This window comes from Echinops telfairi, unplaced genomic scaffold (assembly GCF_000313985.2).
Source record: "Echinops telfairi isolate 266 unplaced genomic scaffold, ASM31398v2 ScPeMD7_3533;HRSCAF=4204_0, whole genome shotgun sequence".
Taxonomy (NCBI): Eukaryota; Metazoa; Chordata; class Mammalia; order Afrosoricida; family Tenrecidae; genus Echinops; species Echinops telfairi.
The window spans coordinates 58,213,727-58,231,264 of record NW_022107431.1 but is presented as its reverse complement, the minus strand read 5'-3'; the positions used below and the strand labels follow the sequence as shown (position 1 = coordinate 58,231,264).

At 44.8% G+C, this 17,538-nt stretch overlaps 1 protein-coding gene across 6 annotated transcripts in view; it reads right to left on the bottom strand.

The window, feature by feature from the left end:
* Positions 1–17,538, bottom strand: part of NCOA7 (nuclear receptor coactivator 7) — a 199,215-nt gene that overhangs the window by 11,346 nt on the left and 170,331 nt on the right. For all 6 annotated transcript variants that reach the window (XM_045294348.1, XM_045294347.1, XM_045294349.1 and 3 more), the window contains one exon: positions 2,055–2,204. In XM_045294348.1, coding sequence (XP_045150283.1) covers positions 2,055–2,204 — 150 coding nt within the window. The remainder of the gene's footprint in view (positions 1–2,054; positions 2,205–17,538) is intronic.

Sequence of the window (17,538 nt, the reverse complement as noted above, 5' to 3'; positions counted from 1 at the left end):
TGAGAAGAGCGTTTCCATTCACTATGGCTGGAGAGTAGAGAAAGGGGGGAGTAGAGATGAGAGAAATGAATGAAGTTGGGGAGGAAGCAAGAACCCAAATAATGAAGAACCTGACAGCATGAATGGGCTTAAACTTCATCCTCATAAGCCAGTGTTCCTAAAACCTGGAATGCTTTTTCAAAGCTCCTAAATGAATTTGGAAAGCATCCAGGAAAGGAATGGGCAACCCAGGGAAAAAAATACAGCAAGCGGAACACCCCTAACCAAACACAAGAGCCCAGCCCACCCCCACTCCACACAAAGCCTGGAAGCCAATGCCCTGACCCATGTCCTCTGCCTCACCTGTCTGTATCCCACCTGTAGGGCAGTACAAGAGTCTGAGGGATGGGGCTTTAAAGCCATCCGAGGTACAGTAATGGTAACTAAAGGAGAGCTGCTTTACTCTTAAAAAGAAATCTTAGAGGACCAGAAATACTAATTGCCTGAACAGACATTCAAAGACCCAGACCTGAAATTCCACTTCCAAGAAACTATTCTAAGGGAGCCATAAGAATTACAATTCAAGAGGAAGACTTGAACGAGCACGGCAATCCTTAAAAGGAAATCATTAAATAAAACAGAGAGAAAAATACTATGCAGTGATTAAAAATCAGGCTCTTTTAAGAATCTTTCATCAGACAACACTCACAATATGTCAGGTAAGGGAAATCAGGTCACAAAGCAGTGCACAGAGCATGATTTCTTATTTCCAAAAATTAAAGCTGTCCCCCTTCACCAGAACTAAGAACATGCTCTGCCTTTTTTTTTTTTTTAAAGGAACATGCTCTAAAATAAAGTAGGGAGGGGGGAAAAGCAGGAAGTAATGAATAAAAGTTGTGATTTGAAAGTTTTCTGCACTACCTTTTAATTTGGGGTTTCTAAATTCCCTACAATAGGCAGGTACACACTGTTTGTCTCAAATGAGGCAGTGAGGTTTATTTGAAAGGCTTGAACACGTGGAGGGCGTGGGGTGGGGATCTAATCAGGAGCCATTGAGAGCCCAAGGGAAAGGACTGAGAACTGAACCTGCAGTGGAGGAGGGGCAGGCACAAAACATCTGTGACTGGGGAGCTAAGGTGCTTGCAGAAGAAGGGCTGGGAACTGATCAGGTTTCTGGCTTGAGGAGCCACTAATTAAGATGGGGAAGACAGGAGGGGAAGCTGTCCATCCTGTGGGCCAGTCATTTAGTTTGCCTTTCTCTGCTGGGCCTCCTGCCTGGATTTCACCAGCCCGCCAGCCTTGCGGGAGCCTCTGCAAACAGGTGTCTGAATTTTGGGTTTGGGACTTAGCAGCCCCCACAGCTATGCGAGCCATTTTCCTTCCCATGGTGAATTCTGGGTGGCCAGTGCAGCAAACTGCAGAAGCCCTGGGTGTCAGGGAGTAGGCGAAAGGGAAAAGCAGGTGGTGGTTAGCAGACATGATGGGCGGTACAGCAATTTGCAAAGTGGGACATTTGAGACATACTTAACCTCCACCTTTGGGGGATCAGTGTTGTGTTCGTGGACTATTGGTAGACAGTCCCAAGAAGGTCAAATAAGGGCCCTTCTCTGCTGGCTCCCCACCTCCTGCCAAAGAAGCCCTGGACCCTCAATAAAGTCTTACTTTTATTGAAAAGCAAAAACAAACAGAAAACCAAGAAACCGAATTGAGAAGTGGGGAAGAATGCTTCCACATTGTGGGCTTGCAACCAAGGTGATGCCATAGTCCGTGTATAAACTGCTGAATGGCAGTTTGCTGTGCGCACTTACACCTTCACCGCAAGACAAGGAACATCATCTCTGGGGATCCCCCAGCAACGCCTATGGGGAACTGTGTGTATGTGGGGTGGTGGTGGTGGTGGGGTGGTTAGGGTCTTTCTGGTACATATAACTAGCCTCAAACAGGTAAGTTATTTTCCCTTAATGTTTATAGTTGCATAAGAAATCTAACATCCTATCTGCCAGTAACTTGGAATCTGAACACTGGAGCTGTACACTGCATTGTCAGGTCAGCCACAGTCTCCCCTCAGTGCTTACCTCCCAGCTCTTGGTCGTGGGCTCACTGAAGAAGTTGTCGATCATATTCAGTTCTTCCTTTTCCACCACCACGAAGCCTTGCTCTTTGGCATCCTTACCGTACACATCAGGAGACCATTGAACAAAGAACGTGTACAAATGATCAACCCTGAAAAACACAATGAAAGAGTTTGGGAACACCAGTTCTCTCTTCCTGGAAGGCCTTCGGGGTCTGGGACGCAAACAGTCATCCTTTTCATGTGATCTAACCTGTTTTGCTAGTTGGAAATTTTCCCCACATGAAGACAACCCTACCTGTGGCCTTCCAGCTTCTGAAACTGAGTCAAGACATGAAGCCACCAGTCCCCAGGCAATGAGGAACTGTTAAAAATGTCTCCCACTCGTATGCTAAGACAAAGAGATCGATTATAACCTGAAAAATGCAGGGACATTTTTATGCCATTTTTCCCCTCACAGGATCTTCACTTATCCAATACATGTTTTCACAGAAAATACACTGAACTAAGGCGTTAGCTGGGAACAAAGTCCAATAATACGCCAACGGTCTTTTGTGGAGGTTGGATCACTTTTAGAATTGCAATAAAAGATCTTGAAAACTGGCAAGGATCAAGAGCATGTAAAATCCCACCTAATTCACAATAAAAAGTTGGGGGGTGGGGAAAGTGCCTGTCAGTTGTAATACTAGCTATTACTTTAATATGAGAACGAGACATAATTTTATTGACATAGTAGTATATTTTGCTTCCAAATTCTGTGTTCTCTTATACATATTTAATATATAGGAGGGCCCTGAAGCACCTCTCCAGGCTTAATCAATAGACAGATGGCTAGTACTGAGCAGAGGATGAAAGTTTGTAGCTCCCTGCCTAAATTACTCCTCTGTTGCCCCAAGTCTGAAACTACCGCAAGTCACAAACCCCCCAATCTCGAATTCCACACCTTTAACTACTGCAGTGGAGAGTGGGACAGGTGGGAAGGATCAAATGATTCTGAAAGCCCCTTCTGATTTCTAATTTCAAAGCTAACAGCACAAAACAAACATGGAAAAATATCGCCCACAATTCTGATACCTCAGTGGATCAAAGTGATTTAGGTTTCTAGATTCCTACTTGCCTTTGACCACACACATACACCATTTTCTTATCTTTTTAATCAGAGCCATAATATAGTAATTTTTCACTTGTAACACCATATAATGCACATTCATCATGTTGCTAGCTTTTGTAGTTATTTTAATGGCTATGTTTCATGAAACTAATAAATAATAATTAAGTTGTAATTGTCAAGGTAGTCAGCTGACTTCATTTATTTGATGATATTGATGTTGCAAATTCTAAACCTTATGGGCAAAGCGTTTCATCATCCTTTGAATGATTTTCTCCACATTAATTCCCAGAAATGGAATTACGGGCCAAAGGGCATGCTTTTATGGCTCATGCTTCCCCTGCCAAACTGCTTCTGAGCGGCTGACTCGCTTACTCTACCACCTGCACTGTGGGGTCTACCTTCACAGAGCCTTTCTGCTTCTTACAGTGAGTGCATTTAACACATGCAAATTCTACCTACTCATTCTGCATTTCCCCAAGTGTAGCGGGTTCACTAGTTTTCATCTTCTTTCCAAGCTGCTACTTTTGGGATAAATCCATCCTTTGGGACTGTGGAGTCAGTGTTTGGTCTTCTTTCTCTCTGCGGGTTGTTGGGGGGCTGTTGATTGTGACCTAGCGCAGCCCTGAGTACAAAGAGAACAAGGCGCCTCCCAGTCCTGCTCTAGGCTCACAATGGTCGTCATGTTTGAGCCCATTGTTGTAGCTACTGTGTCAGTCCACCTGGTCAAGAGTCTTCCTCTTTTTCCATGGTCTTTCTACTTTACCAAGTGGAACATCCTTTTCCAGGGACTGTTCTGTCCTGGTATTGTGTCCAAAGTACTGAAATGCATTCTTGTCTTCCGTGCTTATAAGGAGCATTCTACCGGTACTTCTTCCAACACAGATCCGTTTGTTCTTTTGGCAGTCCATGGTATTTTTTTTTTAAACATTTTATTAGGGGCTCATACAACTGTTATCGCAATCCATACACACATCAATTGTGTAAAACGCATTTGTACATCATTCTCAAAACATTTTCTCTCCACTTAAACCCCCGACATTAGGGCCTCATTTTTCCCCTCCCTCCCCGCTCCCCCCTCCCTCATGAGCCCTTGATAGTTTATAAATTGGTATTTTGTGATATCTTGCCCTGTCCAACATCTCCCTTCACCCACTTTTCGGTTGTCTGTCCCCCAGGGAGGAGGTCACATATAGTTCCTTGTAATCGGTTCCCTCTTTCCTACCCATTCTCCCTTTACCCTCCCTGTTTCGCCACTCACACCACTGGTCCTGTAGGGCTCATCCACCCTGGATTCCCTGGATTTTCAGTTCCTATCTGTACCAGTGTACATCCTCTGGTCTAGCCAGACTTGCAAGGTCGAATTCGAGTCATGGTAGTGGGAGCGGGGAGGAAACATTTAGGATCTAGAGGAAAGTTTTTCTCTATTTTTGATGAGTATTTCTCATCGTTGTTACATCACACCCTGACTGGCTTATCTTCTCCAGTGGCCTATTAATGGGCTTTGGATCTCCATTCCGCACTCCCCCCATCATTCACTATGGTAAGATTTTTTTTGTTCTGATAATGCCTTATACCTGATCTCTTCGACACCTTGTGGTTGCATAGGCTGGTGTGCTTCTTCCATGTGGGCTTTGTTGCTTCTGAGCTTGATGGCCGCTTGATTACCTTCAAGCCTTTAAGACCCCAGATGCTATACTTTTTGATAGTCGGGCACCATAAGCTTTCTTCGCCACATTTGCTTATGCAAATTTGTCTTCAGTGACCTGTTCCACACCTCGTGATCACACAGGTTGATATTTTAATATTTTTAATATTTTTCACCAGTACCTTAATTCAAAGGCATCAATCTTCAATCTTCCTTAGGCAGTGCCTTCCTTTCACATGTAGATGAGGTGAATGAAAATACCATGGCCTGGGTCAGGCACACCTTAATCCAAAGTGACATCCTTGCTCTTCAACACTGTGAAGAGGTCTTGTGCAGCAGATTGACCTAATGTAGCTCATCTTCCGATCTCTTGACTGCTGCTTCCATGAGCACTGATTGCGAATCCAAGCAAGACAAAATCCTCGACAACTTCTTTTTTCCCATTGATCACAACGCTACCTATTGGTCAAGTTGTGAGGATTTGGATTTTCTTTACATTGAGCTGTTATCCACACTGAAGGCTGCAATTCTCAGTCTTCTCCACTCAGTGCTTCAAGCCCAGCTCACTTTCAGGAAGCAAGGTTGTGTACCTGCATGTCCAGGTTGTTAATGCGCCTTACTCTAAGCCCTTTGCTGCGTGTTTCTTCTGTGGAGAACTTTACATAATGTAGACAATTATCATTATCAAATGTATTCCTAGGCTATCACTATCTTTTTATCTGAATCGTATCTTTCCTCCTGTTGTACAAAATTACCAATGTTCACACACCTGAAAGATGAGAGTTCCTTAAAATTATTTCCTGCTCATGAAAACATGGTAAGTTATTATCCCAAACCAGGTGTAGATCTGTGAGCACAACACACTATTTCTATTTGAATATATATATATATATATACACACACACACACACACACACACACACATATATATATATATATGGTTAAAATGGTTACCTCTGGTAAATGAAATTGAGGGGGAGGCCTTATTTTACATTGCATATATCTTTACATTATTTTTATGTTGGTTGAAGGTAGTATGCTCATATAGTTCAAATATAAAAATTACATTAAAACAAGCATGAGTGAGAACTCTTCTCATCCATACATTTTCTTGTCTCACTCTGTGCCCACCACTGTCCCCTACAGGTGATCACTTTTTCAGTTTCTTCTGTGTATTGTAGTTTTTTATGTGGTTACAAATATATATGTATAGTCTTTTTACCTTCCTGTCCCTAAACAAAAGGCAGGACTTTTTTACCTTTTTCTCTTACTTTTTTTTCACTAAGAAATTTGACCTGAATATCTTTTCACAGTCTAGAGACTGTCTCCTCCTTCTTTCTTTTACAACGACATAGTACTTTCCAGGCAGATTTACCATCGTTTATAAAACCATCTTGTATAGCTGGACATATTTGGGTCTTATTATAAACACTGGAATATGAGTAACGTTGGACATGAATCATCATTTCACACGTGTATTGAAATATATGTAGGGTTACTTTCCAGAACTGTAACTGCATTGTGAAAAAAAGTCACTTACAGTTTTGATGTTTAATGCTATATTGCTCTTTAGGGAGGTTCTATGATTTTTTACCTCCCGATCAGCACAGTTTATACTCTTTGGTATCATATATTCCCTTTACTAGTAGAATAAAATTTCTTCATGAAAACAGATTGACTTAGAAAACAAGAACTAAAGTATCGCTCCAGTGGTGTTTGATATACGCAATTCTTATACTTCTCGCTGTTTTTAGTACATAACATTTTAGCCCATTTGGAGTAGAGCTGAAACTAAACACGTGTCCTCTTAACTTTTGCTATAGGGCACACTGATTACACATGTGCATACACACTGGATAAGTGTTCTGGGCACCCATGATTTCCTTGCTAGTTGTTGGCTTGATCATTTTCCACCACTCGCCTGTCAGTTTGTTGTTCTATGGTGGCTTGCATGTTGCTATGATGCTGGAAGACATGTCAGCAGTATTTCAAATACCAGCAGGGTCACTGAAGCTTGTACTTAAACAGAGAAGAGCTAAAAACGGAGGGAGGAAATTATTAAATAAAACAGCTGAATGGGAAATCTCAAAGGTTGGCAAGAGTAGACAGAATAAAGTATTTGAATAAAATGTGCAAAGTTAGAAAACCCAAAGGGAAGAATACACTGGGCATTTCTCAAACGGAAAGAAGTGTGTGGGGTGGGAAATGAGGCCTCAAGTTGCAATACTGCAGGATGCAGGAAACAGCAAGAGAAGATGAAAGAAATACACAAACGGTGCCCGAAAGAATTGGTCAATGTCCAACCAGAAGGTGGGTTACAATTAAGAACCAAAGGTGCTGAGAGAAGAAGTCCAAGCTGACTGAAGGCACCGGAGACAGAGAGGGCTGAGGCACTGGTGGAATGGTACGGCAGCTTTTCAACAGAGGGACGCAGCCCTGGCTGTCCTTGCTCATCTAAGGAAAGCAATTCGGTAAATAGCTACTTCTGTAAGAAAAGATGATGCAGTAGAATGCAGAAATTATGATACAGTATCATTAATGTCACACACAAGTCATATTTTAATGAAGATAATGAAAAATGGTTACAGAAGTACATCGATTGGGAACTGTAAGAAATTCAAGGACTTGGAATGAGAAAGGTCATGGCTGCTATCAGACGGTTTGGGGCTGCACGTAACCCTGTGCTTCACTTATTACACAAAGTCATTTGACTGTGGATCTTAACAAACTATGAATAACGATGTGAAGAACAGCAATTTCAGAATGCTCAATTGTGCTCATGTGGAACTTGTACATGGACCAAGAGGCAATCATTTGAAGTGAACAAGGGGCTACTGCATGGTTGTGTGTCAGAGTTGTGTCCTTTTGAGCATACTTCCTCAAACTGAATGTTGAACAAATAATTGGAGAAGCTGGGTTATACAAAGAAGAATATGGCATCAGGGCTGGAGGAAGACTCACTAACAACCTGTGATATGCCAGTGGGACAGCTTTGCTTGCTGAGAGTGAAGCGGACTTGAAACACTTACTGGAGGAAGGAAGCGGTTACAGCTCTAAATATGGACTATATGTGAACAGACAGAAAAGCGGAATCCTCACAACTGGGCCAAAAGACAACAATCATGATAAATGGAGAACAGATAAAAGTTGTCAAGGATTTCATTGTACTTGGACCCACAAAGCAAAATACAAAAGCATGAGAACAGCAGTCAAGAAATCAAAGGACACACTGCAGTGGATAGTTCTGCTGTACAGACCTCTTTACGATGGAAAAGCCAAGGAGTCACTTTGAAGACTAAAATTCACCTCATCAAGTCCTGGTGTTTTCTCAGGCGTGCCAGAGCTGGACAAAGGAAAAGTACGATCACACAAGCACTGGGGCCTTTGCAGTCTGGTTTTGCTGAAGAATATCAAGCATGCCGTAGGTTTCCAGAAGACGGAAAAAAATGTGTTTTGTTGTCAGCGTGAGTGTGGGAACTCGACTGGCACTTAACAACAACAGTAATTGACTTGTACGAAAGCGAAAAGTAGCCCGACACTCGGAGCTCAGCCTAATGCTAACAACAGGGGGAATCTGACTGGGAACTGCCCGGGCACTCACAGCTAGCTTCTAATATTCTGCTGAATGTAAAAAGTTTCATAGATTATCAGCATCAGACAAGATCATTGCATGACCACAAGGAATACCAATGAAAACAAACCACTACACAATCACATCTAAACCCAGAAAAAAACACTGTTTAACAAAAAATGATGAAATATTACCCTAACCTATTTCATATTGTTTTGTTGTTAACCGATGGCAGCCTTAAGACTCTCTCGTCTTTCCTTCTTTCAGATAACATTCATTAAGCTACCCAATCACAGAATTAACACCACTTCCTAACAGGAGCTGATTCAGATTCTTGCTTCTTCCGATCCTCTTCAAAATCTATCCCAAATCGAAATCATTTAACTGCTCTCGCATGCTCTCTTACTGGCACGGCACATGGTTCTGTCTGCTGTATGGTTGCTCTCATTGCAACAAGTGAATAAACTCCACTCACTCAAGTACAAGGCGTGTTTCTGGGGATCTTGGACCAAAGGGTAGGTGGTGCGAGAGGGTTGCCAGACACCCACTATGGGCCAGTCCCCCTGCCCTCAGGGAGCTCACTCCTGGAATGCTAGTGCTGGCAGGGAAACTGGACATCATTTAGGTGTTAGAGATAATTTAGCGGGGCACTGAAGTCAACACATCAGTCTCACAGCAAGGACTTAATCTTCAAGGTAGGAATCAGGGTTCTTCTACGCTCCTTGAAAGATAAAAGTCCTCCCCTTGTCCCACAGGAGAGTCAGAACCATTTCCCATTTAATTTGCTAGTCACTGCACAAGATGCGCTTTGATCACTTTCTGGATTCCCCGGCATGAAAGGCTGTTCCTCTGTCCTTTGACATTTGTCCTCCTGTGACTAGTCCTCCCCTGGCTGCGGCAGGTGGGAGGGAGGCAGGCAGAGCCATAGCCCTGCCTTCCGCCCCCACTCGCTCTGTCTCCTTCATCAGAAAAGCATAAACACCAAGCCTGCCGAGAAACGCTAAGAGCTTGTGACAGTAGATATCACGGTATGAGGCTGCAAGGGAGAGAGGGAAACGCCCTGGACTTGGAGTTAGGAATTCGCTGTTTAGACATTACAAGAAGATGTAAATCAGGAAAGAATTTACTCAACCAAACAATTGACATTTAGTAAAGTTTTAGTAAAGGACTCTAAATTGGCAATCTTTTTATTTCTGGCGATTAAGACATTTTGCTGCTTTTTTAATATGCCTAAAATAAGTGGGATTTTTCTGATGGGAAAATATAATTGGAGATTTCCTGTGTGGTAACCACAACTCATTCCCATAATGCATTGGGAAGGTAGATGGAGGGAATGGGAGCGCAGAAAGATTTGCATAATACCCAAAGGATTTCCTGGGAAAGCAAAATCTAGCCCCCTAACTTCTCTTTTGAAATGTACAATTCTCTCTAATGAATTGAAGTGGTCCTGATACTGGTAAGCCCACAGGACCACCAGTTCTCTCTCTCCTCCTTGCTTCCTGAGGGGAACCTTTCCAAGGGGGTGGGAGGAGACTGCAGTTCAAACCAATGAGCTGGGCCCACCTCAATACCACCACTGCTTTAGGGACAGGATGACAGGATAGCTTGGGCATAGTATGTTGCTGAGGCTGAAACTTAGACCTTGCCGCTCTGGGCAACAAAGTGATGACTTACGTATATGTATGAGACCTTTATGAACTGTAACAAGGTAGCTGGAATTTGCAAGGTCGATTTTGATATAACGCACTCTTACTATGTCCCATGAACTTGAAGAAATCACTGTAATCTCTTCCCCATCCCCTGGGAAAGGCTCCCTTTAGACAGGGTGGAGCAGAGAGAAAGCTGCACAGGCAGGATGCCAGGTCAGTGGGCTTAGCCCCTGCCTCTTCTCCTATGACCGCTGCGCTTTCAGCCATGGTCAGTTGGGCGTCTGAGCTTGGGGGTGGCTCGAGCAGCCTATTCTGTAGTCAGGGCTATCTTTTGTTGTTTTAAAACATTTTATTGAGGGCTCATACAACTCATCACAATCCATACGTCCATCGTGTCAAGCACATTTATACATTTGTCCCCATCATTCTCAAAACATTTGCTTTTCACTTGAGCCCTTGGTATCAGCTCCTCATTTTTTTCCCTCCCTCCATTGCCCCCCCTCTCATGAACCCTTGATAATTTATAGATTATTATTTTATCATATCTTACACTGCAGGGCCATATTTTAAAATGATTTAACTAATGGACTTCTTGGACTTATCCCAGAAGGAATGTCTCCAGAGAAAGAAGAGAAAAAAAGGTATTTTCAAAATATCACAGAATAAGGGATCAGAGTCATGAACACTGATATTTAACAGATAAGTGGCCTTATATGTTAAACCTATGCTGGTGAAACACTCCAAAATGAAGCCTACCACCACTGGGTTAATTCTGACTCACAGCAACCCCACAGGACAGAGGAAAATTGCTCCTGTGGATTTCTACTCTTCCCTGGAGTAGAAAGCCTCATCTTTCTCCCATTGAGTGGCTGGTGGTTTTGAACACTGCTGACCTTGTGGTTAGCAGCCCAACAAGTTCTCACCTACCTAAAAAGACAAGAAGTGATTCCTTTCCCTCCAGAACCTTGTCTAACAACTTTAAAGGCAGATACTTTAAGCCCAACAAGGGTGAGAAAACTGAGATTCAAATTCCTAAAACTGACTAATGTGTTCAAATACTCCACCACTGGAAATGTTATAGTCAGTCGCAGGTAAGTGCTAGCCTCCAAGGGTCTCAGGTACATTCTTCTATATGTCCATTACCAGAACTCTCATGGAATATGTCAATACTTTCTTGGGTTTAGGTTTTATTACTGAAGCTAAAGTAATATTAGTGAAATTACTTAAGATGGCCCTTAAGGCACATCTTGCCAATTCCCCAATTCCAGCTCTTGCACCTTCAACCCACAGGCTCACTGTCCTGTGGTCCCCGGAGCCGGCAGCCAGTCTTGTGCTCTGTGCTTGGTGCACACTGGGAAGCCAGGAACCTCATCTCAGCCACGGTTCTCTGTGTGGCTCCTTTGACTCCAGGGTGCAGGGCAGTTATCCTGAACAGGACGTCTCCTTTGCCAGCCCCGAGCTTTGTCTGAACAGTTAGTAGGGTCACCCAACTTTCGGAAATACCAGGTGCGGTGAAATCAGAGACCTCAAAAGTCAACACTGACAGGAACGCCCCATGTCTTTTCTCTCACCAGGCTGTGCAGTGGCACACTGGGATTTGCCTCAGCAAAAGGCTCCTACCTGGTTTTTCCTCCTACTCGCATGCAGAGAGAGCAGGGAAGCAAGGAAGAATTAAAACGCGACCTATTCTATAAGAGAAAATCTGAATTCATTTGAAATCGGTTTGCTTTACGTTCTACGGACATTGGAGCGCAGAAGGAAAGCAGGGTCTCTCCCTCCAGCCGTGCTCCACCTCTGTCCTTCACTGGTGACCTTCACCGCTTCACTGGGGAGAGAGGGCAGAAGATATGACTTCACCTCTCTTCCTTTGAGATTACGGTGACCTTAGCCTGTGTAGCCTGATTCTGCGAACCTTTCTACTTGGGTTGTCTTAGTGGTTAGTTCCCAGAACTCAGCCTACCTTCCGAAATAAGCTTTTGAGTCTGAATCAGTGGTTCTCAACCTGTGGGTCATGACCCCTTTGGGGGTCGAACATCCCTTTTACAGGGGCTGCCCGATTCATAACAGAAGCAAAATGACAGTGATGAAGTAGCAATGAAAATAATTTTATGGTGGGGTCACCACCCCATGAGGAACTGTGTGGAAGGGTCGCGGCATGAGGAAGGTTGAGAATCACTTAAATCTCAGTGCTTCCTCCTGTCCCTCTGCCTTACTTCTCATCTGCTTCCTAGCGACCATGCCGATTTTGCTCTCACCTTGACTTTCTCCTCCTCTTTCCTGACAATCCACCCCGCATGGGTTCCTGCAAAGGAGCCCTGGGGGTGTCATGGCTCTGAGTTAGGCTACTCACAGGAAGTTTGGCAGTTCAAAACCACTAGCTGTTTTGTGGGGGAGAAAGACAAGGCTGTCTACTCTCGTAGTAAAGAGTGGCTGTGGTGGAAATCCAGGAGGCGGGTCGAGGCTGTTCTGTCGGGTCTCTGAGTCTGACTGCATTCGATGGCAGTGAGTTGGGTTTGGGTTACATGCACTTCTACGCCAAGCTTTTCATCTCAGACCTCCTCACATGCCCTAGAGGCCAGCCGCTCTGATCCTCTAGCTCAGTGGTTCTCAACCTTCCCAATGCCGCGACCCTTTCATCCAGTTCCTCATGTTGTGCTGACCCCCAACCATAAAATTATTTTCGTTGCTACTTCATAACTGTCATTTTGCTATGGTTATGAATCCTCATTTAAATGTCTGATATGTGGGATGTATTTTCATTGTTACAAATTGAACATAATTAAAGCATAGTGATTGATCACCAAAACAAGGCGGAGCTTCTAAATCCTGTTCCCTCCCTTCAAATTTCTCTGAAGTTATCCTCTCCAAAGTCACCAACTGTCAAGCCAGCGGTATCTCAAATATGTATATATATATATAAATATATATATATAATGACAAATAAAGGAAATTTTGTCTTGAAGCATGGTGTAGCATGGGTCACAGTTTTCATGCCAGGTACTCCTATGTGGGCATATCTGCATGTGGGCGGACCCGCCTGGAGACAATAGAGGATCAATGTCTCGGTTCCTAAGACCATCAGAAATCTGTGTTTTCCGATAGTCTTAGGCAACCCCTGTGAAAGGGTCATTCGACCCCCAAAGGGGTCACGACCAACAGGTTGAGAACTGCTGCTCTGGCACCTCTGACCTGCTATGCAGAAACAAAAACCAGATTAGCTTGCTAACTCCGCTACTGGCTGAAGAATGCTGCTGGGTTTGTTTCTACATGCTTCGTGGATCAAATTTGAAGCACTTACCCTTGGCCAGAAGAAACCTCTGTGTGGCTTCCCACTGCCCTCCAGCACTCCACAGGGGCGCCACTCCAGCGCTCTGCTTTCTCAAGCGCTCGTCCCGCGGTCCTGCGCACCAGCCTCAGAGCAGGCTTCGAAGCTGGCCTGTTCTCAACAATACACTCTCGTCCGCTCTGCCTTACCCACCTAAACCCTTTCTCTATACTCTGGACAGGCTCGTTCCTTGGCGACGTCCATCCCCACGTCTTCCAGTCCTTTCACTGCCTTCATCTTGAGTCAGAAGCTTGTCTGCATCGTTGTGCACTGGGCTGCTAACCACAGGGTGGTAGTTTGAAGTCACCAGGGGCCCTGCTGGGGAAAGAGGAGGCTTTCTATTCCCGTCAGCGCTGCCGTCTCAGAAATGCACTGGGGTTGTTCTACCCTGCCGTGGCAGGTTGCCAAGAGTCAGGATTGACTTCATGGTTGTTTTTATTTATTTTTTGGGTGAGGGTAGGTGTTTAGTATATATGCTTTGATAAACCTGCATCAAGTACTTTCTGAAGAAGGCGGAGCTTCTAAATCCTGTTCCCTCCCTTCAAATTTCTCTGAAGTTATCCTCTCCAAAGTCACCAACTGTCAAGCCAGCGGTATCTCAAAGCCCTCATTCCTCCTGGTCTCTGATGCCTGATCCTGCTGATGACTTACCCCTGGTCCTGATGAGTCACTAGGCTTCTCAGGGCCCCGGGTGCCTCAGGGCACTACCCAATACTGGTGGCTGAGCCAACACAGTTCCCAGTAGTCACTGCCACCCAGGTCCACTCGCTGATGATGAAGCAATGGGTGCTCATGAACAGAGAACAGGGCCAAGTGCTGAGTCCTGGGAAATGCAAATATTGACGCAGGAAGCAGTCGAGGTAACCCTGGAAGGAGCCCAAGAAGAAATGGCAGAGAGGGAGACTAAAATGCAAATCAGATCACTTCACCAAGAGGGCTTAAAATACTTCCAGTGCCCCCTCCGAGATTGTAGGACCAATTCAAACATCTTAGGACTGCCTCGAGCTTTGTTTCCTGCCAGCTCCAAGGCATTCCCAATCCAGCCACCTTGCTCTAAGGGTCTTTGCTGGAACAGGGCATCCGGGTCTCTGTGCTCAGACTGTTGCCTCCCTCGGCCTATTTTATTTAAATAAATGAAATGCTCCAGAGAAGCCCAGCAGAGGAGCATCCAAGTCGGGGTTGGCAAAGGCTTCCTCGGGTCCATGGTAAAGCTGAGTGCTGAGGGAAGAGTGCACATCAGTTACACCCCGAAGGGGGAATGGCATTCTGTGGTAGGGAAGCGTGGAACATTGCGGCATTGTACATGCAGGGTGATGGTGGACTGAAGTCAGGGAAGGACGTTATTTTGGGTAAGGAAGTAGGCTGACTCCCAGTGACATGGAACGACCCAAAGGCAGTGACATGAACAAACAGCTACCACGGGTCTTGCAGACGGTGCAGACTGTGCGACGTTGTACTGTGATGTGCGATCACAAAGCAGTCAGGCCCTGAGCGGCTGAGAAGAAAGGCTGCTGCAAAGGGTCTGGGGCTGCCGAGACTCGGGAGGTGCAGACCCGGTCCTAGGGCGCTCAGGTAGAGCGCGGTCAACCAGAAGAACCCTAAAAGCACAACCAGTACAATGACAGAGGCAAATGTGCAGCGGAGGAGCTCCTGACTGAAGGAAAGGCAGGGAGGGGAGAGGAAGGGAGGGAAGGAGGGAAAGAAGGAGGTGGGGGGGCACTCATTTGCTTAATGGAATGGCTTGGGATAAAAATGATCTAACTAGATCACAGAGAGCCCTGGACACAAGACAAAGTGCTTGGACCTTATCCAGAGGCCACTCTTGCCTAAAGCTTGGCAGGGACACCTCCCCAAACTTCAAAGGTACATAGAAGAATATGTTTGATCATTTTTTACATGTATTTAAAGGACACGAGCGAGAAATTCAGTGACCACACTAGAACGGTGATCTCATTGCTATTACTGCTTCACGATATGATGCTGGAAGCTGTGACACTAAGGATTTCAAGTACCAGCAGGGTCACCTATGGTGGGCAGGTTTTAGTGGTGAGGCCATACCAAGCAAGACTAGCAAGAAAGGCCTGGTGGTGCACTTCTGAAGATCAGCTAGTAGCCTCATGAAGCTCAACAGAGTTCTGTCTGACATTTTACTTGATTCAGGCATCGTGTCTCAAGGAAGCGATCCTTGAAGAAGGACTCGATGCTTGGTCATGTGGAAGGTGATCCAAGGCCAGAGAAACCCTCCATGGCATGCAATGGCTCAAAGGTAGCCACAAGAATACACACACACACACACACCACCGACCGTGTCGCTGGAAAAGGGGGCGCAATGTTTCATTCTCTTATGAAATTGCTATGAGTCGGAGTCAACTCGATGGCAACTAACAACAACGAAGGCACAGCTCTAGGAAAAGGCCAAGTCAAGAAAAACAAAAAGACGAGTTGACATAAGCCCTTTAAAACCAACTAACAAAACCAGCTACTGCGCACCTCCCTCCAACAAATGGTCTACAGCTCTGGGGATCTTTGAGCAATAGGCTGAAGCTTGAGAAACGCTGCTGGAGAAGTCGGGAGGCAACACGAGGTCTAGCGCTGCAGGGAGGAGGCATGGCCAGCCAGCCAGTACTTCAGAAGACTGCCATGGAGCCAAGTAGGGAGAGCCAGGAAATGATCTGTCCAGAAACAAAGGCTTTGTTGAGGTTTACAACCTGATCTAGAAAAGAGATGATCCAGGCCAGACCCAAGGCACAGCAATGGGCCAGGAGAGAAGCTTGCCATACACACTCCCCTGCTGCAAGCCCGTTCCAGCCAAGCTGGCAACCGTTAACATGGAAACCCTGGCCCTCAAGCTTGGTTAAGGATTTATTTTAATCAGATTTCTTCACAACCTCAAAGGTCTTTAACACAAAGCTCCTTCAGGGTTTCACCCTACCACATTCAAGCCACAAACCCTCATTTAACAGATACATTTGTCATCCCTGGTATAAACTCAAGAAGGTAAATGATACAGGCTCTCAGGAGGCAGCAGCCTTACTTCAGAAGCAAGCTTTCATTTAGTGCATGGATAAGCTCATTTTTTCCCCTCATAGAAAACCCCATGGAGTACGCACTGTTATTATAGCTCCCATTTAATGGATGAAGAGGCAGATGCACGTCCACAGATTAACTCATGTCAGGCCACCCACAAGGCTAGGGCTGGGGCTGGGATCAACCTCCAATCTTATCCAATATGTTTTACTCTCCCCTTTTTGAGCCTTCTACCACCCTGATGTCACTCTTTCAGAAGCCCGTCATTAACTAAGCTGAGGGATATAAAGCCTGATGAGAAATCTAAGAGTTGATACTTGGAACAAAACCTTATTCTCCTAGTCTTACTTTAAGTCTATGGATTCCAGGTGAAATTACAATCTATTGAGTAAGGCTCTCTACCAGCTATAGTGGGTATTATTATTTTCAAACATAGCAATGGCATAGAATAAGCAAAGGAAGCTTCCTTTCTTTTTTTAAACTTAAATGAATGAGAATAAGAAAACCTGCTTCCTCATGCTGGTACGAAGAGAATTAAATGTGCAAGGAAGTCCATTATATTTCAAACAGATTTTTTAGAAAGCTTCTTCAGTGGGATGATTTAAAACCTAGCTGTCACATAAACTAATAAACCTGACTGAGATGACCCAGAAGCAGCTGAAACAGTATTTTCTTAAAGCAGTCCACTTGGCTGGAAGAAATAAGGGTGCAGTCCACTTGGCTGGAAGAAATAAGGCTGGAAGAAATATGTAGCAACGATGAAACATACAACTTTCTTCTAGTTCCTAAATGCTTCCCCCCACCACTCCCCTGCCACTATCACGATCCCAATTCTACCTTACAAATTGGGCTAGACCAGAGGATGTACAATGGTACAGATAGGAACTGGAAACACAGGGAATCCAGGACAGATGATCACTTCAGGACCAGGGGTGAGAGTGGAGATACCAAGAGGGTGGAGGGAGGGTGGGGTAGAGAGGGGGAAAGGATTACAGGGATCTATATATAACTTCCTCCCTGGGGGACACACAATAGAAAAGTGGGTGAAGGGAGATGTCCCTGGGGGACAGACAACAGAAAAGTGGGTGAAGGGAGATGTCGGACAGTGCAAGATATGACAAAGTAATAATTTATAAATTATCAAGGGTTCATGAGGGAGG